Source organism: Pelodiscus sinensis, chromosome 1 (assembly GCF_052426305.1).
Source record: "Pelodiscus sinensis isolate ZL-2025 chromosome 1, ASM5242630v1, whole genome shotgun sequence".
In the NCBI taxonomy this organism is placed as follows: domain Eukaryota; kingdom Metazoa; phylum Chordata; order Testudines; family Trionychidae; genus Pelodiscus; species Pelodiscus sinensis.
Window position 1 is genome coordinate 115,730,575 of NC_143052.1, and position 16,537 is coordinate 115,747,111.

Genomic DNA, 16,537 nt, shown 5'->3' on the forward strand with positions numbered 1-16,537 from the left:
TACACTGGTGATCTGGTTTACAGTAAATTGAGAACTATTGCCGATTGTTTTGCAGACACAGGGCTTGATCATTCATAGATTTCTACCTATTTTGTGACATAAGGGGCATCTACACTGCACTGTTATTTTGATATAACTAGTGTTATTTTGAAATAACAGTGTGAGCATCTACACAGCCCTTCCGTTATTTCAAAATGATTTTGAAATAATAGTTTATTCCATAACCTGTAAACTTCATTCTACGAGGAATAATGCCTATTCGGAAATAGCTATTTCGAAATAGCTATTTCGAAATAAGGCGTGTGTAGACGCTCCACTGCTGCTTTTTTGAAATAGACCCTCACCAGGGCCTTTCTAAGTTATTCCTCCCCAGTGCTTCCTGGGGCTCTAAATCGAGATCGCACATCTACATTAGGGAAGCCTGCCTTGGACTAATTTTGAGGCCTCTCTGTAGGGTGGAGGTGCTATTTCAAAATAAGCTATTCCAAAATAACTTATTTCAAAATAAGCGTGCAGTGTAGACATACCCCTAAGCTGTAAAACATACCCCTTGACTTTATATGTTTAAAAGTTAAGTGTTTGCTTAAAAACTTTAAGTCCGTCTCTGCTCAAAAAAATATTTAAGCACACACTTAACTTTTAAACACACAAAGTCAATGAGACTTAAGCAACTTCATAAACCTAAGCATGTGCTTAAGTGGTTTGCTGAACTGGGGACTTACATTTGTAAAAAGTAGGTATAAAATATCACCAGATTTGAATGGTAGCATTTTAAACATACTTTGCACAGGGACAAATTAATGGTGGTGAAGAATCAGGCCTAGAATTCTTTGAAATTTATATAAGCTCTTGTCTTGATTCTGAATTCCTGTCTACACCAATCACTGTAAAATCACCGTGGCCAGTGAAGTTATTCCTGATTCATAGTGTAAAGTAAAAATAATGCCCACTTTCTTTTTCTGACTTCCATTAACTGAATGTTGGTTGTGTTTTTTGTTTTTTGTTTATTTCCAGGAAGAACCTTGTTACATTTATTATGAAATATGCAGGTCAAGTGGAATATCTATTACAAAATGAGGTATTTGTTCTCAGTCGTCTTTGCCAGAAAAACATTGACTTACCTGTGAAAAGTCTCTAATTATTAGATTAATTTGCCTCAAATTGAATTAAAGAGGACTCTTCCTAAAAGCTGTTTAACCTGTGTTGGAAAGGTGTGGAAATTTTTAAGTAAAATTAATGACATCTAAATTGTGACAAATGCTACACAATTAAAACATTCAAGGTAACTATTCTCTAGGTTTGGGGAACAAAAGGATCTGAGGCTAATTTGAGTTAACACCCAAATATTTGGCTCTGGTTTAGCTGAATGATACCCCTCCCACAATTCTGGAAACACTTAAACATGTACATTAGGGTTGCCAACTTTTCTAATGGCATAAAACTAAACACTGATGCCCTTTCCCTTCTCCTTGCCCCATCTCTTCTCTGAAGCTGACTCATTCCTGCCCCTGTCCCTCTGTCTTTTGTCTCTCCCAGCCTCTTTCTCACTTTCATTAGGCAGGAGCAGGGATCTGGGGTGCAGCACAGAGTTGAGGGATCCAACTGGAGGGATTTGCACTATAGGAGGGGCCTCCAGGCTGGACTATGGGAAGGGTCTCAGGATTGGGGCAGGAGATTGGGTGTGGGAGGATGAGTAGATGCAGGCTCTGGAAGGGTGTTTTGGTGAGTGTGGGGGTTCTGATATTGGGCATGGGGTTGCGGTGCAGGTGGGAGTGCGAGGTCTTGGAGGGATTTAATGCGAAGGAGGGGACTCTGGCCTGTGGTAGAGAGTTCAGGGTGGGGACTCCAGCCAGGTGGCATGTACCTCAGGTGACACCCAGAAGCAGCAAGGTGAAGGCACGGCCAGAAAGCTCAGTACAGTGTGTACTACTCGTCCCCGTAGGCACTGCCCCCAGCCAATGGGAATTTGAACCATTGGGTCCAGCAGGGACAGTGTGCAGTGCCTTTCCATTAGCCCTGAATGTGGGGGCCACAAGGACATGCCGGTCATTTCCGGGAATTGTAAGAAGCCAAGCGAGGAAGAGGCCCTAACTTAGTCTCGTTACACCACCAACCACATTTCTAACAGCCTGGTCAGCAGTGCTGACTGGAGCCACCAGGGTCCCTTTTCAGCCAGGCATTTTGATCAACACTAATTGAAGCAGGACTAGCATGAATAAAATCAGGCATGAACCTTAAAAGTTTGCGGAATCAGGTTTAAACAGTTGGTCTCAAAATGCCACCAGAAAAGCTTTTGTTCCTTTGATTCCCAGCTGTGGGCAGACTCTGACCCCAAATTGAAGATGCATGTTTAAATTACAGACAATCAGAGAGAGAACGGAAGAATACAAATAATAGGTTGCGCTGCATTTCAGAAGGTGGTGCAGACTCGTCTTACTTTTATTTAAACTAGTTTTTCTTCCATTTATAACGGGGGAATGGAAAGAAAGCACAAGACCTTGGTAGATCACAGAATATACTCCTGCAGCAGCTTGAAGTTATTTTAGTTTGATGCAGTAGAGTTTAACTAGTTGTGTGAAAGTAAAGAATTCTCTTGCAAAATAAAAAAATGGAAAAATAAAACCATAACCAAAAATCTCCATTCTGTGTTAGGATGTTAATCCTCATCCCCAGATTTCAGTTTTTCACAATATTTTCACTAGTGTAATATCATGATAGTTAAATTTTGGGCATAAGTTAGTTAATAGATTTTAAAAATACACCTGTTTTTCATAGTGTTACTGTGACCATAGAGTTTACCTCAGGATCTGGGCCTAAGTTTGTGCTTCATTGAGTTCAGAATCCTTTCCTGAAAATACTATGGTATTGTCTTTATTCTTCATTGTACTGCACCAGTTTTCTGACCAGTGGTAATTCTATTGTACACAGACAAGGACTAGTGTGTGTGTGTGTGTGTGTGTGTGTGTGTGTGTGTGTGTGTGTGGGTGTGTGTGTGTGTGTGTGTGTGTGTGTGTGTGAAACTTTCATTGCACAAAACATTATTATTGTTCTTGTTATTGTTAGAATTAATTGTCATTGTTCTGAAAAATTACACACAGAGGCTACGTCTAGACTGGCATGATTTTCTGGAAATGCTTTTAACGGAAAAGTGTTCCGTTAAAAGCATTTTCGGAAAAGAATGTCTAGATTGGCACAGACACTTTTCCGCAAAAGCACTTTTTGCGGAAAAGCGTCCATGGCCAATCTAGATGCGGTTTTATGCAAAAAAAAAAAAGCCCCGATCGCCATTTTTGCGATCGGGGCTTTTTTTTGCACAAAACAAATCTCAGCTGTCTACACTGGCCCTTTTGCGCAAAAGCTTTGCGCAAAAGGGACTTTTGCCCGAACGGGAGCAGCATAGTATTTTTGCAAAAAGCACTGATTTCTTACAGTAGGAAGTCAGTGTTTTTGCGGAAATTCAAGCGGCCAGTATAGACAGCTGGCAAGTTTTTCCGGAAAAGCGGCTGATTTTCCAGAAAACCTGGCCAGTCTAGACACAGCCAGAGAAACAAAAGAAATCCAGGAGTCATGATTCACTGTTTGAATCTGTGAGTGTATTTGTAATACACACCAGTTAAGCAATTTAAGAACATTTAAAAGTACTATCCAGGGTCCCCATGCTCACAGTGCAAAATATAATTTAAATCAGTGGGAATTATTCATATCTTCAAATCCCATAAGTCACAGGCATTTTTTAAAAAACTTCAGTCATGGAATCCATGAACCCCTGGTGAGGCCCAGGGCAAAAATGTATTCCTTGGTATTTTTCATCTATAGTAAATGATGTACAAGCTAGATAGTGATTGCTGCTATTACAAAATAAAAATGAGAAAGATAGAAGTATGGAATATTTGGCACACAAGATGCAGTTCAACCTGACATGTATGGAGCATTTCCACAGAATTTATGCCCTGAATGTTAGAAATTATCATCACCGGAATTATCTCTTGTTATTTATAATAAACTTCCTGTTAGCCTCTAATGAAACTTTGCTTAACCTTTGGTAAAGGGTTGTTCTACAATGAGATGGCGTTTTAATAACAGAAATTAATATAAACATCAAAATATCCTCCAAAAGTTATCATATTTAAATATTTTCAGTAAAATAAAATGTACTGAAACATCTGCATTATGTTGGTTTTAGTTCCTCCTGAATTTTAGGACATTTAGAACAAAAACTTCCCAAAATAGCTGTAGAAAAATGAGTCTCTCTGTGTTCGGTCCATTAAGTCTAAATCAGTGTGATATGTCTGAATTTGGAAAGGGAAGACTCTCCAGGTATTAAATGTCTGTCTGGGAAGAGAGATGGTGTGAGAAAAATCTATCATCAGTCATGTCTTAGTTAAAATATTTTTCATATCTATGTCCATTAAGGCAATAAGATCCATGCCTTGAAGCGCCTAGTAGTCCATAAACCACACTTAATTATAATTCTTGCTTTACACTTAAAAGCCCATTATATCATGGAAATGCAAACACTCTTCAAAACTTTCCAACATGCTTCTTTATAGGAATGCACAAAGTACTTTCTGAAAATGTTAAAAAAGATATTTTTTCCTTCAGAGGAAGCTCAAGTCACCACCCTGTTCATGGATTAGCCTGGTGTGCCTGTAATGATAATGTGTTACTCTGAAAATTCCTGTGTGTGCACGTGCCTGTAGAGATAAAGTGCTTTGTGTTACTAATCTATAGCCACATGTGAAAAAAGAAAAATAGTAATATTCTCCAGGTCCATACCATAAAAAAGCCCTTCTAAACCTCTGGCTGGGTCACAGTTAAAGTGGTGACAATGCTGTCCCATTTTAGCTGCTCCACCAGTATGGTTATGTGTACCCTGAATATAGAGAGAGGAAAATCTGCAAGCATTTAATTTAAGAATCGACATGATCCTGGGGGGAGGCTGAAGGGAAAATGTAATAATTATAAAGGGATCGTTTAGAAAGTGGTGAGTCAATTTAAGACTGAAAGAAGCTCCAAAGTTTATTGGAGATCACAACCAAGCATAATCAATTTCCTTTCCCTTACAATCCTAAAACAGGATTATTTTTGAAAAGGTGTGCTCATTTTATTTTTCAAAATTTTGTGAGAGCATGCCTAATATATTTGTGCTCTAATTAAGTAATTGGATTTAGTCCAGTGAGACAGTTATCCCAATATATTTATTTGTTTGTATTAATGGTAGATATTAACCTTCTCATTACTGTTCAATTTCAGACATTCAACTTGAAAATAAAAAAGTTCACCTTAAGGACCATTTTTTTTTCTGTTCCTAGAAATAGATGAGTTACTAAAATAATTTTATCGGCACATTAACACACTGTAGCTCACTACAAGGAATGTTATCAGTACAGAGAGACAGAGAATATTTAATCAGAGAGGTTTTGATTGCCCAGGAAACATTTTTCAGTCTTTAAGACAGTCAGTAGTACCAATAAACAAAGAATCCGTGGACATTATTTTAAATCTTTCCCCCAACACAGAGTATGTAGTATCTATGCACACCCCTTTTTAGATGTCTAGAGAGTTCAAGGCCAGAAGGGCACTACAAATCATCTACCTGAGTATCACATTCCAACACCACCACCTAGCTCACAGGCACTAAAATCAACATGTCCAGGAAACTAGATTATTGTGTGCCACAAACAGTGAATAGGAAGGTGCACCAGTGCCCAAAGCCTCCAATGGCAAGGAAATGGCTACCTGAAATGCTGGCAAGTGACGTGCGCGCACAAACTGCAGAGGAAGGCAAAAAAACACCTAGGCTATGTCAATGAAGCGCTCATTAGCAACTTCTCATGCTTCATTTGCATATCTCTGCCTGAGGCTTTTTGCACAAGAGGTTTTGGTGCAGTGTAGATGGATCTGTTTTGTGCAGAAAAAAGAAAAAACCCACCCTTTTGCACAAGATCCTTATGCCTCAAAAAAGGAAGCACAAGAAGTTGCTAACGAGTGCTTCATTAGTATAGTCTCTGCCAGCAAAAGCCAGCAGTATAGACCTAGCCCTACAGTCACTGCCTGTCTGATCTGGTGGAAAATTCCTTTCCAACCCCACAAATGATCAATTTGATCCATAGCGTGTGAGTAAGAACCAAGTAATCAAACTCATGAGAGAGCGACTGATAGCACATCACCTCAGGGTCCTGTCCTCCCTTCCAGTGTCCCATCCCCAGCCAGGGCCACCCCTGAGGTTCAGAGGAAGGAAATAAAACAACAACAAAAATGAGAATATGCTGGGGGAAGGGGAATCTCATCCTGATCCTTGCAGGGGTCTGGCTGAAGCCCTGAGCTTTTAAGAACAAAACATGTTAACTAGATGTGAGCCCCAGTACTGCTGAGACCAGTACCTCACCATTACAAGCAACCCCATCATGCAATCACATTCCTAAGTTTGTCCAGTTCCCTCCTTAAGTTGTTTGCCCTCATACCTCCTATTAGGCCCTAGGCCTAATCCCTCTGATGGTTAGAAACAGTCTTTGAATTTCCAGCCAGAATGTATTTATGGCCTGTTTATATCCATTTGTTCTTGTGCCATAGTCTTTTAGCTTAAATAGGTCTTCACCATCCGTGATATAATTTGTCCTAAAGCCTTACGTACTACTGAGGTTTAGACTAACAAGTCTGTAATTGCCTAGATCACTTTTTACCTTGCATAAGTATAGGTTCTACACCAGCTATTCTCCAGTCATATGGCATTAATACCTCTGTATATTCAGAGGTATTAAAAATCTGTACTCCCACACCAGCAATTTCATGTATTTGTTCTTCCAGTATTCTAGGATGTAAATTATCCCTTTATCCTGATTTGAGTGCACTAAACTATCTAAAGTTTCTTTCATCTCAGATGAAATAAGATTAATTTCTAGACACTGATTTCCATGAACTATATTGGCTTCATGCACATGTTTTATATGATCTTTATTGAAAACAGAAGCAATTTATGTAGTTAGTATGTGCCATACCTAGATTATCTTTAATCTTCTTCCCATCCACACTGCATAGTGATTCAACCTCATTCTTTCTTAGGGTGTGTCTAGACTACCTAGTTTTGTCGACAAAAGTGGACTTTTGTCGACAAAACTATACCAGCGTCTACACTGGTCTACACATAACGTCTATACATAACGTCCACACAGCGTCTACACATAACGTCGACAGAACTCAGCAGTTTTGTTGACGCTGGTATACCTCATTTTACGAGGCATAACACCTTCTGTCGACAGAACTCTGTCGACAGAAGGTGTTATTGCCTGTAACGTTGCGTCCAGACTACGGAGTTCTGTCGACAAAGCAGCTTGCTTTGTCGACAGAACTCAATGTGTCTGGACGCTCTTTGTCGACGGAAGTTTTGTCGACAGTATCTGTCGACAAAACTTCCGTCGACAAAATGCGGTAATCTAGACGTACCCTTAGTCTCTCTTTGTTTGTTAAACTAATAAACCTCTTATTATTAATTTTAATTTCCTTGGCAAGATCTGTTTCACTTGACTTTTTGCAGTTCTCTCTTTATTCTCTAAATTTTCTTCTCTACAATGTAGTTTTCTTTGCTGGTCCTCCCCCTTTTCCATTTTCTCTAGACTCTCTTCTTAGCACTAATGATCTTTTTGAGGAGCTTCAGAGGGGTAGCTGTGTTAGTCTGTAACTGGAAAAACTTTAAAAAAACAACCATTAGTCTTGCAGCACCTTAAAGACTAACAAAACATGTAGATGGGATCATGAGCAGAAGTGGGTTTTTCCCATGAAAGCTCATGATCCCATGTACATGTTTTGTTAGTCTTTAAGGTGCTGCAAGACTAATGGTTGTTTTTAAGTTTTTCCTTTTTGAGGAGGTTATTCATCTACCTCTGTATGGCACCTTTCACTACAAGGGTTCTCCTCCCACCCCCTTGCTTGTCAAGCACCCCCTTGCCTGTCATGCAAATTTCAGATAATTTTTGCACAGTTGATCTGAAGCAATTCCAAATGTCCTCCACATTTAAGTTCTTATCTTTAGTGCAGTTGACTTTCTTCAGCTAATTCCTTTTGTTTCCCAAAATCTGCCTTTTTGAGGTGGTCATGATCATGAGGGTTAGCCAGCAGCCTGGGGACTAAGGGGTTAACTATGTCCCTTACCTAGCTAGGTGGAGTAGCCAATAGGAATGTAGGCAGGAATTTTAAACTGGGACAAAGGAATTTTTTGTTTTTCCCTCCTTTGTTCTGAGCAGCTCTCTACAGCTATTGAGGGGGACGGACAGGGCTAGATTACCCAATAAACAGACTAAACACGTGCTTAGGGCACCAGCAAAGCAGAGACACCCCCCAAAAAAAGAGATTTTACGGTATAATATTGTTTTTATTTTGAATTACACATGGGGGGCACCATAATCTTTTCAATGCTTAGGACTTCTAAAGGTCTAATCTGGCCCTGGGGACGGATACTATGTCTCCCTCCAAGAAAATACTCTTTCTTTGCTTTCTGTAAGTAGGGTAACGTTTAGATAAATGCGTTAGGTTTCATTGTTTTATGGTTTGGGCATGGGATCTGCTGTCTGGGCACTTTTTAAAAAATGTTTTGGCTTTCCTTTGTAACTAAGTTCTAGGCCCATGGAGTTTCTCCATGAAATTATTTTGTTACTTTTCCATCTAATTGTTCTGCTTGCAACAGGAATAGTGTGGTGATGATAAAAGTTTTCTCTTTTCCTTTTATTAACCTGATATTGGCTAATAGTGGTGTCCTGCTTTAGGGGTGATATTTTCCCAAATGGTCTCTCCCCTGGTTTCTTTATTAATTTGGGTAGTGGCAGCGGAGATTCTATCCTCAAAATCTAGAGTTTTAAGATTTTTGGGGGAAGTTTTATACCAAAGCCTGGTAGATAAGATTTTGGGGTACACTTGTTGGCCCCCGCTTCTGCATTTATTTTGCTAGAGTGGGGAAGGAACCATGACAGAGGTGAAAAATCATAGTTGGTGATCTGGTTTTTATTATCCTTTCATTTAATTTCAACGGAATCAACTCATGATCACTTGATCCAAGATTATTTCCTATGACCATCTATGAGGTCTTCAGCACTTACCAAAATAAAGTCTAGCATCAATTATACCACTTCTTGCTGATTGAGTGGCAGTTTGATGAAGGAAATTAACATCTATTTTTTTCAGGAATAAATGGAATCTGCTGTCATTATTAGCATTTATTATTCAATCTATATTCAATATGTGAAAGTCCCCTATTATGACACAATTTCCAGCAGTACTTATCTTTCAAATACTATTTGAAGTGGTCTCTCTCTATATAAGTGTGGCACTAAGGATCTATAGCAAACACCTAACATTATCTGGATTAAACATCTTTAGATAATAATTGTAAAAGTGATTTTAATCTAAATAGATTTTGTCCATACTGTTCCTGGGTTTTTGGTGGGTTTTTTTTTTTAAGTTTCCTACTTCATTGATGTAATACTATTTCATCAACCTTACCTTTATTCCTATAGTCTTCCATATGTGAACTCCAGTCATGACTGCTTTCCTCCATGTTTCTGTAATCCCTGTAATAGCTGTTGGACCCCCTCATAAACTTTAAAGTCAGAAGGGACAAGCATGACCAAGATTCTACAATGAACTCCTGCACATTGCAAGCCACAGAACCTTACTGAGTTACTCCTGTAATAGACACACAACCTCTGCTCTAGTTACTGAATTCCTCAAATCATGGTTTCAAGACTTCAAGTTATAGAGAATTTACCCATTTACACTAGTTTTAAACGTTCAAATCATCCATATCCCACTCTGCAGAGGATGGTGAAAAACTTCCAGGATTTCTGACAAACTGGCTCTAGGGAAAATTCCTTCCTAACCCAAAATATGGTGATCAATTCGACCCTGTACATGTGTGCAAGACCCTGCCCTATAAGTTACAAGTTCCTCCATTTTATTGCCAACACTCCTCACATTAGTGTACAAACATTTCCATTGTTTCTCTATGACCTCACTCAGTTTTCTATTTGGATTAGTTCTAATCCTTTCAATAACGACTTGTCTACCCCTCCACTCAATATCTGTATGTTTTTCTCTGTGCTGTTGATACTTTTACTTTGTAATGTTCCGTTATCCTTTAATATATCATCATGTAGCTGATTTTCCTCCTCCTGTGTACTGGAGCCCAGTCATGGAGATTTCACTGGTCTCATCCAACCGTCTCCTCTCATCTCCTCATTAAAAGCCCTTCTTACGAATCATGCCAACCTTGGTCTCAAAAGTGTAATTCTCAAGTGGAGTCCATAAGTTGAGAAGGGTCTTTTTCTATGAATATCACACAATGGTCATTCATTCCAAAGCCTTCCTCCTAGAACCAATCCTTGAGCCATCTGTTGATCCTCATTATCTTATCATGTTTTCACCCTCCTTCGCTAGGGATCAAAAGAATTCAGCTGAAAATCACCTAACTTTGTGTCTCTTTAAGTACTTTTTCCAGCCTTTCTACTTGATTTATTCTAGTGGGAATCTAGCAATGTCATTTATCCCAACATTCAGCACAATCAGTGGATTTATCCATGCTCCTATCAGGATCCTCATCAGTTTCATGTTCACACCTCATATCCTTGCTCATGGCAGGCATCATTCTATTCTCCCCTCTGGATCTGGTCAGGTGAGAGACTTGTTCATTCTTCTGAGTATGGAGTTCCCAACCCTACACACCTGTCTTACCCTGCTCTGGGAATGAATCTGTCTTGTGTTGCAGTCCCTATCCATTGGCCTCTCTTTTTCTTAAACTCCAATTTCTGGTTATCTCTGTCATCTCGACCTCTTTTCTGTGGGGACTGGCTTCCCTTCTTTTCTTCCTTGCCACTTACCTTATAACTGTCTCCTCCTCATTCCCTAGTGCAGCAAACTTCATCTCATTTTCATCACCACTAGCTGAGTCTCTACCTTGTCTTCATTGACCAATGGAATAAAGTGACACGTTGCTCTTCTTGCAATCCATCCTCCAGAAACCTTTTTGTTTTGGAAGGTATCTGCAAATCTTGAGTTATCTTTGCCACTTCTTCTGTCCTGTCCTGTATTATATATTTAGATTCCTAACTGAATTCCAGCATCATCTTGATCTGCATCTTTAGTCTCTGCCATGAGTTCTATCAGGTGACATTTCATGCATAAATAGCTTCCATTAAGGAAGTACTCATAGATGATGTACTCTCTTTTGGGTCACCTTTTTAAAATACATCATCATCATATCTGGAACAGCTCAGTTTGTATAAAAATGTAATTTTGCATATGGGCTTGTAAAATAGAATATTTGAAAGGTCTGGACTTTATGTTCATGAAGATTTAATAGTTTGAGGGGAAATTATGAAATCCAACTAAACCACCAAGGTTTGCCTTAGAATCAGTCTTAGAAACTAAATTTTTCACATTTTTTTTCAAGAAAAATAAGGAATTAGTCCAAGAAGCTTAGGTTCGATATGCCTAGGTTAGATATGCCTTAATGTTCAAGCTCCACAAAACCTTGGTTAAATAGGCTTAACTCTTTCAGGTATGTAATCAAACTCTGAAGCAGATGATACCTGGCTTGTTAAAGATTTCATTAGGAAAGTTTCACCCTGCATATGGAATTTCATGCTTGCTGTTTTGAAGACTTTGCTACTCAGCAGTCTGCCAAGTTCTTGGGTTTGTGGATGATATTTTTCTTTTGTGCCAGACTTATTTTTGGATGCACCCACTGACTTCAGTTTAACTTATTTAGCTTACTGATAAGTGCTTTTGTGAGGTATTTCTATTAAAGTACCATGGATGTTTTTCTCCTTGCCATCAACAGTGTAAAGTGGATAAAGTGATTGAAGAAGCTAAAGCAATCTGCAGTGTTCTCTGTTCTGTGGAAACCAGGGCTATTACTGAGGCAGTCAAGAAACTCCATTCAGTGACACTGGGAAAAACACAGGTAAAGGAAGCACTAAAACCTTTATAAGGCTGATCTGAAAGGCTGATGTCTTGTTCCTCTTAACACCAGAACTTAAGTAAGTATCATTCATGTCTGCATTGTGTGACCCGCTGCTTGCTAAGCCAGAGCTCTGCCATTACAGCCTGGCTGAAAAGAGCAATTGAATCCAGATGAGCAAGCCCATGCCTGAGGGGCTAATGTGAAACACCTGTGGGCCTCATTAGCCAGAGGGCTTATAAGGCTGCCAGAGAGGCAGTTGTGGGGGAAGTGGAAGAGCCATAGTGTACTTCCCAGCCAGCTGGAGAGGCTAGCTAAGTTAGCTACAGGAACAAACAACCAAAGCTCTGTAAATAGAAGGTGGTAGGAAATTGGCATGGATGATGAAAGGCACAGGAGATTGTACAAAAAGGGGTCTCTGGTTGAATTGGGACCCAATAAGGGGTCCCAGGGTGAGGACTGTGTCACAATTGATAAAGCTGATCGGTCAAGGTACTGCCTTGCTATTTATTTCCTCATAGGTGACTATTAAGAAGAGGAAGCATAAAAAGAGAAAAGATTGTGAAGCAGTGCTTTTTTTGTTTAAAACAAAAAAAAAGGTGCCAGAACTCCAGGGGAAAAGTTGCTGAGCTCTGACTGGAGGTGCTGGTATTGCGTCTGGAGGTGCCAGTACTGTGTACTGGGCAGTACAGTCACAAAAAACACTAGTTGTGAGCAATGAAATGTATGATTAAAAAAGCAATAAAAGGTTGGTCTTGTGGGTATGGTACTGAATTTGGACATAGGAGAGTCAGCATATATTCCCAGCTCTGCCATAGACTTCTTTGTGACCTTGGGCAAGTCATATAGAATTGGGTTAGCAGAGGTTCTGAGCACTTAAAGCTGCATTTTAAGTCAGCATCTGGGGAACTGAGGTACTCTGCACTGCAGAAAATTAGGCCATTAATCATTATGGGTTAGTCATGCTAATGCTTTCTCACATTAATACAATTCCTGCTTCAGCATTTTAAGAAGTTTAATTAAATAAAGTTTTCCTCTGCTTCCCATAAGTGGTCTGTATCCTGCTGGCCTTACTCACTGATGAGTTTTTGTGTGGAATGGGCTGCAAGATTGGACCCATTCTTGTTAATTTGTGCAGATTTTAGTTTCATTGCCAATATGTCATTTTATCTCCTATGTAGCACACTCATGTTAAATAATCAAATATCAGAACAATGATTTTGCCCATAAATCTTGTGATTTATATAAGAATAATCTTCTTAAGGCGGGGGAAATGGGTTAGAAAAAGAGTGGGGAGAATTGTTCATCTACCCAAAATAAATGTATATGGATAGGCCTACTGGCTGGTTTGTGAATACCATGATGATACCTGTAATTGCTGTAATTGGGGAAAGCTAATTTACTTGTTTACATAGCATGACAGTGAAACACGGCATGGATTTTTAAGGCATATTACACATTTCCAGTCAGTACAGGCAGTCCCCGGGTTACGTACAAGATAGGGACTGTAGGTTTGTTCTTAAGTTGAATTTGTATGTAAGTCGGAACTGGTACATATTGTAGGGGAAACTCTAGCCAAACATTTTTTTTAGTTTTGGATAGCATAGGGAAAGGTTAACTCCCCTCTAATGTTTGTTTTGATGTCTGTTCCCCTGTTCAGAAGATTTCACATCTATTTCTGTCCCTGTGACAAACTCAGGACTAAAGAAGTAACTCATCAAATACCAAACAGCTCTGCACCATGCTTTGAGCTAATAGCTTTATTTCCACACACCACCCAGGGTTCTAGGAGGAGGGTCCTTTTTTAGCTAACACAATGAGGCCAGCACTTTGTTTGTTTTGGTGGAGTCTTTGTTTGCCCAGGGAGCCCAGCATGTATAGGGGGAGGAGGGGCGGAGAGGCTGCTTTTGTCTGCTGTTCGGCAGCCTGTTGCTCAGGGGAGGGGGCAGCCTGTTGCTGGCAGGGGGGGGAGGGGAGAGGCGTGCAGGATGCGAGGCCGCGGGGGGGGGGGGGGCAGCGGGCGTGGGGAGGCACTTTTCCTCTGCCCGGCAGCTCTGCGGGATCCCTGTCCCTGTGGCCAGCTGCTGCAGGCAGAGGCCAGTTGGAGCCGGCCGAAGAGGAGGAGGAGGAGGAGGATTCTAGGACCCAGGTGAGCGAGCCCCGGGGACGCTGCTGCGCTGGGGAGCCCGGCATGTATAGAGGGGAGGAGGGGCAGAGAGGCTGCTTTTGTCTGTTCGGCAGCCTGTTGCTGGCAGCGGGCGTGGGGAGGCACTTTTCCTCTGCCCGGCAGCTCTGCGGGACCCCAGTCGGAGCCGGCCCGAGGAGGAGGAGGATCCTAGGACCCAGGTGAGCGAGCCCCGGGAATGCTGCTGCGCATGTGCGGGAGTTGCCTCACCCCGTTCGTATCTAGGGATCCGACGTAAGTCGGATCCACGTAAGTCGGGGACTGCCTGTAATGTAAAGCTCTGTCACACCTTCAAACCCCAGTAAAATCATAAGTCTCTCCAGGTATTTTTATCTGAGTAAACCTGAAGCTGAGGTGAAATGAACTTACCAAAGCGTACATAGTGAATTAGTAGACAACCTGGAATTTGAACACAGAAAATCTTATTTCCTAGCCCTCTGGTTAGTCCTTTTCAAATGTGTCATAAAATCAGATAGCTCAGTTTTCTCACAGTAAATCAGACGATTTGGTTTCCTTTAATTTTTTCCCTAGAATTCCTTCTGGTTCACTGTTCATTTTTGTTAAGTGAATGAATGGCACTTCACTGATATGTGTTTCAATCTGTGTCAGGTGGACTCTCCTATTTAAATGGGTCTGTGAAATACCACACATTCTCTCGTGTTGAGTTAATTTAAATAAAAATATTCACAAGAACATTCCTCTGCTATTTCGGACAACAAACTTGGTAGAGAAATAAATAAAAGTAACAGCAGCATTTTATGACAAGACATTGACTTTCATCTGTAGGTTCCATCTACTGTCCTCTGGGACAATCTTCTCTCTAAGCAGAGTATCTTCTTCAGTGCCATGCTCTTAACTGGATTCCTCAGCCATCTGCTTATTCTTCGAAAAGGGCTAATTGTGGGATAATTTGTCCTTTAGAAATGAATTAAAAAGTATAAAAAGGAAATTGACAGAGACTGATTCTTTCAAATTGGTACTGAGTTGGGAAATGGATTCCCTCCAGATGAAGGAAGATTCTGATTATGAAAGTCACTTTCCCTTTTATTTCATCAGCTCTCTTGAATCCATGTCGTAAGAAGCAACCTACATTCAGATTTGGTCAGGCTTGCCTGACTTATCACAACCCATTTTCAGACATTCTGTTTGAAATCAGAGACAGAAATATCCACATCACGGCCTGCCTTGGACACCTCTAATCAATAAATTGCATCTTAAATGCAGCAGTGAGTAAGGAGATGAAGGGAGGACACTGATTGCAGGTCTTCTTACATGAGTCTCGAGTTTCTGTTACTAAGGCTACGTCTAGACTGCAAACTTCTTTCGGAAAAAGCTTTTCCGGAAGAGATCTGTAAAAACTTTTTTTCAAGAGAGCATCTACACAGCAAAAGTGCAAAGAAAAAACTAACTGCTTTTTTGAAAGATAGCATCCACTTTGATTGGATGCCATCTCCTATTTCAGTTGTGATTACTGTGGACGGAGTAGCCAGTAGGTTACCTATGCTTTTTCCTGGAGGCCTCTTCTTTTGAAAAAACACTGTCTTCTGCATCCATACACACCCTTTTCCAAAAAGCTTTTTTGGAAAAAGGCTTCTTCCTCATAGAAAGAGGTTTACTGCTGTCGTAAAAACCCGTCTGGTCTTTCGACTTCGGTGAAAACTCAATAGCAGTGTGCACATAAGTCTAGTGGTAGAAATGTAGCCATGTTAGTCTGGTGCAGCTGAAACAAAAAACAGGACTGTGTAGCACTTTAACAAGATGGTTTAATAGGTGATGAGCTTTCGTGGGCCAGACCCACTTCCTCAGATCAAACTCTGTGTTGCCCTAGGGACGTGGACAAGCAATTTAGAATAAAAGTGGCCAATGGTGTGGATATAAAATGGGGAGAAGGAGTCCCTACTCAGAAGAAAGATCCGACCTGAGAGCTGTATCTAATCACCGGTGGATCTCTAGCCACAAATCAGGCATACACAATTTAGGGCCAAACCATGTATTTGAGTAGAATAGTGGAACAGATATACAGTTAACAGCAAGTTTCAACAAACCAACCCTCCCTAACCTGAAGAAAGGAGATAGAACATTTCCCTAGATACATAAGATATATACAAAGCCTGAGGCGATCGATGCCTGCAACCTTCAACCCTCGGGCTATTTGTAAGCCTCTGGGGAGGACAAGCAGGGAGATCCCGTGGTAGTGAGTCCTCTGTGAAGAGACGACCCCGATATGGATCCTCGATCTGGAAAGGAATCCCCTCTGGACACAGTCTGATCTGTCCTTCGACAACACCGTCTGATCCAGTAGGTGGGTAATCCAATGAAGATGATAGGAAAAGAGAATCTCGGTTCCAGTGATCAATGCAAACAGGAAAACCTTGTGGGTATTTACCACACAAGGGTAGCACAGT

At 40.6% G+C, this 16,537-nt stretch overlaps 1 protein-coding gene across 1 annotated transcript in view; it reads left to right on the forward strand.

The window, feature by feature from the left end:
• PIK3C2G (phosphatidylinositol-4-phosphate 3-kinase catalytic subunit type 2 gamma) overlaps window positions 1-16,537 on the forward strand; it is a 296,240-nt gene that overhangs the window by 41,338 nt on the left and 238,365 nt on the right. Inside the window, exons 8-9 of the mRNA XM_075897746.2 lie at window positions 1,015-1,078; window positions 11,828-11,950. Of these exons, the coding sequence (XP_075753861.2) occupies window positions 1,015-1,078; window positions 11,828-11,950 (187 nt within the window). The remainder of the gene's footprint in view (window positions 1-1,014; window positions 1,079-11,827; window positions 11,951-16,537) is intronic.